This window comes from Bidens hawaiensis, unplaced genomic scaffold (genome assembly GCF_021521415.1).
Source record: "Bidens hawaiensis isolate Kalapana, Puna unplaced genomic scaffold, B.hawaiensis_p1.1 tig00013988_1, whole genome shotgun sequence".
Lineage (NCBI taxonomy): Eukaryota > Viridiplantae > Streptophyta > Magnoliopsida > Asterales > Asteraceae > Bidens > Bidens hawaiensis.
The window spans coordinates 510693-519085 of NW_027492200.1; the positions used below are offsets into that span (position 1 = coordinate 510693).

General features: G+C 31.3%; 1 protein-coding gene across 1 annotated transcript; it reads right to left on the reverse strand.

Moving 5' to 3' along the window:
* Positions 1 to 271: 271 nt before the first annotated feature.
* Positions 272 to 7099, reverse strand: LOC143545674 (V-type proton ATPase subunit C-like). The gene is made up of 11 exons (XM_077037519.1): positions 6917 to 7099; positions 6751 to 6819; positions 6534 to 6661; positions 5880 to 5979; positions 4018 to 4085; positions 3322 to 3463; positions 3100 to 3216; positions 2858 to 2983; positions 1338 to 1421; positions 1160 to 1239; positions 272 to 650 (listed from the first exon to the last, which is right to left on the reverse strand). Exons 1-11 carry the CDS (start codon positions 7028 to 7030, stop codon positions 554 to 556), a joined length of 1125 nt encoding a protein of 374 aa, XP_076893634.1. The 5' UTR covers positions 7031 to 7099; the 3' UTR covers positions 272 to 553.
* Between the last annotated feature and the right edge of the window lie 1294 nt (positions 7100 to 8393).

Genomic DNA, 8393 nt, shown 5'->3' on the forward strand with positions numbered 1-8393 from the left:
AATTATAATATCGCTATCTTACCATTATTTTTCTCATATTTATAGTTTTGCATCATATACAGGTTATATATATTTGCTTTGAAAAAAAATATAGAGATTATAAATAATTGACAGATGTAGAGTGTGATGATTGAAATCGTACCAAATAGTATTTTAATTTCATTTTTGTTGGTACAACTTTTATGATTTATGAAATTGTACATAGAATCAACTTCTATGGATTTTCTAGCATTTTATTAAAAACAATTTATGAGTTCACTTACAACCAAAGTCAAATACATGAGCAAATTATACTAAAAATAAACAAGAGTGTTACATAATTATATTCTTCCAAATATATTAATACATCTCCATATGGTATGTGGTACAATAAATCAAACAACATAACAAGTCTTCGAAAATCAAACACATAATACACCAAGACTCCCGCGGCTAAAATTGGTATAAATATTACCTTATAATATAATACACAGAATATAAGCATAACCTTATTCAACTCTAATAAAGACAAGAATCAACACAGCCACCACCGTCCACCAACCACCAATAAAGCTCATATGAGATTAATGGTGAAGGAGACGTACGGGTGAGCATCAGCTTCACCAGCCAAACCACCCATGCTTCCGTCATCCTCGGTTTTCCAGAACGTGCTGCATTAATAATTAACAAAACGACATTAACCGATACTGTGGTCCTAGACAAAACATTAATTTCCAACATAAGACTAAATGGTCCTAGAAATGAAGCCATGATGAACCTCCATTATTATTTTGTTCAGAAATGAATAAATGGTCCGAGGCGTACCCTGCATCTATAAACCTACAAAATTTTGGACCATTATGTCATACATGTCCAATGGAGCATGTATCACATGCAGGATCAACTATTTGTTCTTTTTCTGCAGTTAACGAATTTATGATGCTAAGAGAATTAATATGTAACACCATTTTCATTTCAGAGGTTGCATACATAAAATTACCAATTTACCCATTAGCAGTGATGGTTGGGCCCAAAACCGTAGGCATTATTTGTCGGTACTCGGTAACAAAGGGTACTTCAACAAACAATCAAAGGAGTTTTAAATAAATCAACCACTCGTTTTTCTGAATTTATTAACTGAAAATAAATAAATTCGGATGACAGAAGTGTAAGATTTTACCTGTTAGAATTGCCACATAAGCCTTCGAGGATTGTACGCACCTTCTTTTCACTTTTCACAGATGGTGATAACACAACCGACTGATATCAAATCAAAGGAGATAATTACACATATATTTGACTTTGAGGCACCATTTAATATATAAAAATTGTAAACTGTAAGGGCGGAATTAAAATACCAAAAAGGAAGGAGGCAATCCATATCTCAAGATACTCTCAGCAAATAAGCGAACAGCACAAAAGTGCATCCATGAAGTAAAAACCTGCAAGATAAATGTGGTACAGTTATTATTGTGTTAACTTAAAACTACATAAACAATGTCATTATATATCTATATATACTACAAAAGGTAGGTTATAGATAGTAATTTGGCTCTTCTTATGCTGCCAACCACATGTACTTTGATTTTTAATATATATATATATTTTTTTAATCTCATTCCTTATACTCTAAACAATATACGCCTATGCCTATAACACATTTATTTATTAATTAATTTTATTTTTCTCTAGCATTCGTTAACATTTAAAAAAAATTAAATGCATGGTTCTGATTATTTATTTTCCCAAAGTTCCCAAATTTTTTTTATTAAAACGGGGTTGTATTCGAGAAAAAGTATTTTTTAGTGTCGTAAACTAGATGGCGGTACCGTGGCGAACCGATACAGACCGAACATCGGTACCGGTGTCGACGTTATCGGAACATGCATCAGTATTTCTTATCTTATGGTTTTCAATTGAAATAAAGCACGTGTTAACTTCCTGCTTCATTGCACAGGGCCTAAATGTCTTACAACTATACTTAAAATAAATCAATCTAGGAGGTTTATGCATTTAATTAGCTGGGCTACTTTTGACCCATTTACCCATAACAGAATCTAAAATTACCACCTAGATTCAGCTTATAGCCTGTAACGATCGAATATTCTCCATTACCTACTCTCAATTCAACTTTCAGTGAGCATACGAATGTTCCCATAACATAAGTTTAATTGCAATTAGTGTAGCAAATAGCTTTGTTATTCTTTTCTCAGGAAAAATAAAAGCGAGTTGTAGGTGACGTGATAATACGATGCATATAGGGGTGTGGTTTCAAGGACAAGTGTATGTGGGTAGGTAGGTCATGGGTATCCAACTAATAGTAATAATAATAACATGAAAATTTTGTGACAGGTTATTCAGGCTATAAATGTGTACGGTGCGTAATTTTCTTGGTTTCATTCACACGGAAAGTTTCATGTAACGAGAAAATTTGAACCACTCTTCCAGGTTTGATATCATGCAGATTGGAATTACTGTCACATTTTTCAGTACATATGATACGGAATATTAGAATAATATTACTTTTGAAAGTGAACATCTGATAAAATAAGTATTTGACAACTGCCATTATAATCAGGAATGTAATAGGACGCTCTTGCTAATGAGGCTCAATAGAATAAAAGCTTAATGATTAGCACAAGTAACAAAAAAAAACCCAAATAATTCCGATTGTTAAAGATAATAAAGTATAAATGTAAAATATAACTTTTTTAAATCTACTTAAAATTTGCAAATTCTCCCTATTCATTGGATTAATTCCTATTGTTTCAGAGACTCTTAATCAAAAATATATGTATGGACTGTTGCAACATGATATATTCACAACATACATTAAGCATAAGAAAACTAAAAGATATATTAAGAGAGATAATAATACCTCTCCGTAACTGGTATAACACCATTGCAAAAGAGAGCTTTTGAGAGATTCCTGGTCTTGCATCAGTTTCTCAAGCTCTTGTTTTCTACTCTCTTGAGTTTCCGAATTATATTCAAAATCACGAATCTGAATCACAATCATAAAGTTATAATTAAAAAACTTAGCACATCCTTGGATCATTATTAAAGATGTTATTATGTATGACTACAAGAAGTATGCAAAAATACAACTATTAAACTCACTTGGAATCCTCTTTCGCGTGCCTTAATTCGAAAATTATCAGCATCACGATTAAATAATGTAACAGTATAGAGAGCATACTCATTGTCCTCATGTAGATTCTTGGATGATCTGGGGACCTAAATCATTTAGCTCAATTAATAACTGTAACAAATGAATCAAGAAAGTTTTTTGTATGCAATATTTTGGATTTCATAATTATAATCATAACAAGGTGGTCTTACCACATAAGTTGTCAATGTCTCATAACATGACAGCCAATCCTTCTGGGAATACTTGGGAACAACTGCAATGAGTGTAACCAAGTGTTCTGAACTGACAATGTCCTCTGGCTTTACTAAATTGGACAGATCACGAACAGCTAAGCTGGAACAAGGATTCGTTTACAAAATACATATTATTGCATAATAAACTAAATTATTTTTAATAAAGTAAATTAATTGGCTGTATGCTGTATGCATAAAAAATACACTTTGGTTGACTTTCAACCACTTAAGGCCCATTTTAATGTGGAACAGACCCAAGAGTTAATGGGCCCTTTCATTAAGTAATGGTGAATAGAAACAGGCTGGAAGCCTTGAAAGAAGCCCAACTTCAAACGGGCATGATTCTAAAATCGTAAGAAGTTATGGCCATATGCTAGCAATGGACCAAAACTTTGAGCCCAATTTTTTCTACACACTTAAAGGCATTCTTTGTAATGGGCTATTCTTGTAAGTTGAAGGCATTCTATAATAGACTATCAATCTTCTATCTAAAAGTGTGTTCTCCATTGTCTTGTGTTTATATTCTTTAACTTTTTTGTTCTACGGTTCTACCTATCAGGCTCGTTAGAAGTATAACATAACCCAAATCGACCTGTTCATAAGTTCATTGGTCAAAGTTGTCATCTCAGAATAATTAGTATGTACATAGATTACCTTCCGGTCTGCTTCCTGTTAATTGCATTGAGTTGACTGCGAACATTGTTATATTCAGCAATACGAACCTACCATAGTGCAACACAGGAAAACCATTATAAAGCATATTAGAGTTTTCAATATGTAAACAAATATATATCAATGTAGCAAGCATCTGATAACTGATTATTCTACTAAATCAAGGCTTTGCAAGCACATAACATTAACAAATTGGCAAGCAGATAAACAGATTAGGCCATAAAAGTTAAACTGTCCACCCTCTATCCCATTATCTCCAATGATAACTGTTATATATTTCCCTTATGAAAATTTTCAAATACAGATTTATCATTTTGTGTGTCTTCAACTCTTCATCATTACAACTTATGGTGATTTACCTTGTTTGGTCGTTATTGGACGATAGTAAGGCATTTAACTAATAGTCATTTTATTAAATATAAGTGCTTGTCAAATGCTGTAATATTCCTAGGACAGAAGTATTGCTATTCCAATAGAGATTTAAAGATCTTAATGTGCTCAAAATAACGATCAGCTTAATCATACAAACTAACTTAATAATAATCCATTTAATGATTAGTTATCAAACATTGAACTCGCTAGTTGCTACATGTGTTATTGATCACATAGTATAGCACATCAATTTCAAAATATTATATCATCCAAGCTTTCATTAATAACCTAATGTCCTAATCAATTGTTTAAATCAAGAGTTTACGTCACATTGCCTACACGAAAAACAAAAGGCCAAAAAGATACAGGGTAACTAAACACGTAACTTTCAATTTGTATGTCCAATGAAAATTGTTACATTAAGGCATTTGACTAATATTCCTGTGACAGAAAAAGTATTACTATCCTAACAGAGATTTCAAAATCAAATGCACCCAAACTATGAATTAAGCTAATCATATAAACTAACTTAACGGGAATCTATTTAATGATTAAAGTCAATCACACTGTGCACTTACTATATGTGTCTTAATCATACAGTACAGTACATCAATATCTAAATATTATATCATACAAGTTTTCGTTAAATCAAGGGTTTATAATCGCATTGCCTACACGAAAAAAGTAAGATTATAAGACACGAAACAAAACGAATACCTTAAGATCATCATCTATCTTGTCTGTCTTTATCATTACAACTTATGATGATTTAGTCCAGTATGGTTAAACCTTACTTTGTATTAACTAGAGGATATTAAGGCATTCCACTAATAGTCAAGTAATTTCATGAATATAAGTGGCTGCAAATGTTGTAGTGTTCCTGGGACATAAGAAATAGCAATATCCAAAAAGAGATTTCAACATCTATTGTGCCCAAAATATCAATCAGGTTAATCACATAACCTAACTCAACCAGAACCTATTTAATAAGTTAATCACACACTGCACTTACTATATGCGTCTTGATCATACAGTATAACACACCAATTTCTAAATATTATAACAACATCGCCTAAAAAAAACAAAAGCTTTACAAAACACAGAACAACTGAATACCTTAAGATCATCATTCATCACCATTACAACTTATGGTGATTACCTTAGGTTGTCTTTATTGGAGGATATCAAGTCAATTAATTAATAATCATTTCATTAAATATAAGTGTGTGCCAAATGTTGCAATATTCTTAGGACAGAAGTATCGCTATGCTAATAGAAATTTCAAGATCTAGCGTGCCCCCAAATTATCGATCAGGTTGATCATATAAACTAACTTAACTAGCATCTATCTAATAATGTTAATCACACACTACCCTTGCTACATATATATATCACATCATATTCTAAATATTACAACCACATTGCCTACACGAAAAACAAAAGCTTATACAAGACACAAAACAACCGCATACCTTAAGATCATCATCTATCTTCGCCACCTGCACATGAATCCCATCCACAATCTCCTTCAACGGAGACATAGTCGGATACTTCGCCTCATCCCACACAAACCTAAAACCACAACCACATCAACAAACACTCGTTCACCTAACTCAAAACCATAGTTAATAATATCGAGCGCTTTTTGCGCTTAAGCGCATTTAAAGCGTCGGGCGCATTAATTGCGATTTGCATGCCACAGATAATTAAAGCGCATTAATCTTTTCCCAAACCTCCCCATGCGTATTAAATACCATTTAAAATCCTGTTCCTATTCTCTAGGAGTCCCTAAAACTCCTAATAAATAACTTATTCTCTACCTTTAATAAATAAGTTGTTTTAGTTTTTGGTTTTTCTATGTTTTGGTTTTTGGTTTTTCTAATTATTATGATGTACTCGGTACTACTTCATGTTTTGGATTTTGGTTTCTGGTTGTTTTATAAACTATTTGAAGAATGAATGTATGTGTTCTTCATAAGATGTTCTATTTAAGTTAAAATTTTTGTTTTCTTAATGTGCGCTTTTTTGCGCTTATCGCCTGGGCGCTAGACCCAGGCCCAACGCTTTCGAGCGCTTATCGCATTTGATAACTATGCTCAAAACACACAACAATCACACCTACTTACTTCGTGAGATACGAGTCCACCGGAACTCCATCCACCGTCAACGAACTCGCCACGATCCCCGACGCCTTCTCCAAATCCTCGATCTGTCTCCGTATCTTATGCGAACATCCTTCGATAAACGTATTCGACTACACAATTCAAATCATATCAACCAACCCCTAACTTCAAACAAATTTCATCAAATTAGGGCAAAATTGTAATTACAACTATTGAGTACCTTAAGCAGGTCATCGCTTAAGGCGAGAAGCGAATCGAGCGTACCGACACGAAGATTCGGGATATTGAACTGCGAATATGATTATAATATGATTGAATTAGGATTAGATTGATTATTATAATAATATATAGATATAGAGATTGATTGTGAGGAATGTGATTATTACTCTGTAGAGAGGCGTGTCGAATGAGTTTTTGGAGATTGATTCTTGTAATCGGCTCCAGAGAGAAGTAGGTGAGGTTTGAACCGGTAGAGATACGATCCAGTAACGTGTCGCCATTGCTGGTGTTGTTGGTTTGAGTTTTACAGATCAAATCAGCTAAATGATGGAGATGAGATGATATTATTATTATTATTATTATTACACTTTTAGACCTACCCTATATTATATATATATATATATGTTTAAGTTCCAGAAAGAAATCAAATTATTCCAAGAAAAAGGAGAGAAATAAATATGAGTCATTAGTTTTATTTTAAGTTTTAAATATTTAAAAATAAATAAAAAAATGTAAATGCAACAATAAATGCACTCTCTCTCTCTCCAATTAATACAACTAATATAACTATAATAAATATCTTTAATTAATATATCTAACTAATTTAACTATAATAATTAAAAAGATTAAAACACTACTTTAGTTTTATTTTTTATTTACACATTTTTCATTTTATTCAATATAAATACAATTTATTCATATAATACTATTTCCTTATATTAAAAAAATAGTTTCCACTCAATATATTAGCATATATCAACATATTTAAGTTCAATAAATATACAACCTATACAAAGTTATATAATCTACACTTGTTTTGAGCAATAAAAACGTACAACATACAAAAAGCATATAACTTACATATGTAATTTGACATCAACAATTATATAAACTACACAAAGATACAAATACCCTACACATGCGTAGGTCATATGTTTTTCGTATGTAAGCTATATGTTTTCTTATTCTTAGAACAAGTGTAGGTTATATGTTTTTGTGTAGGTTGTATATTTTTATTGGCATTTAATGCAACAATGTGTAAGATAGTTTTTTGTATTATTCATCACAATGTAACTACGTGTTGATGGATATTGATATGTTGAGTTTGAAGAAATTGGTTTTGAAAAGAAATTAATGTATGAATAAATTGTATTTGTGTAAGATAAAATTTTCGTGTGTAGGTTATATGTTTTTTGTGTGTAGGTTATATGTTTTCGTGTGCGTGTATATTTTATTGATGATGAATTTTGTGTGTAGGTTAAATGTTTTTCGTGTGTAGGTTATATGCTGTCTTATTCTTAAAACAAGTGTAAATTATACGTTTTTGTGTAGGTTGTATGTTTTTTGTTGATATATAATGCAAACACATGTAAAATTGTTTTTTGGTATTATTCATCATAAGATATGTATGTGTTGATGGATATTAGTATATTGAGTTGGAAGAAATTAGTTTTGGATAGAAAGAAATTTTAGTGTATGAATAAATTATACTTGTGTAGGATAAAAATTCAAGAAACAAAATATAAGTTATAAAAATAAATGAGTTTTTAATATTTTCTAATTATAATAATTTAATTAGTTATTTAATTAAATAAATAAGTATTATGGTTTATTAGTTATATTAATTGAAGAAAGAGAATAATT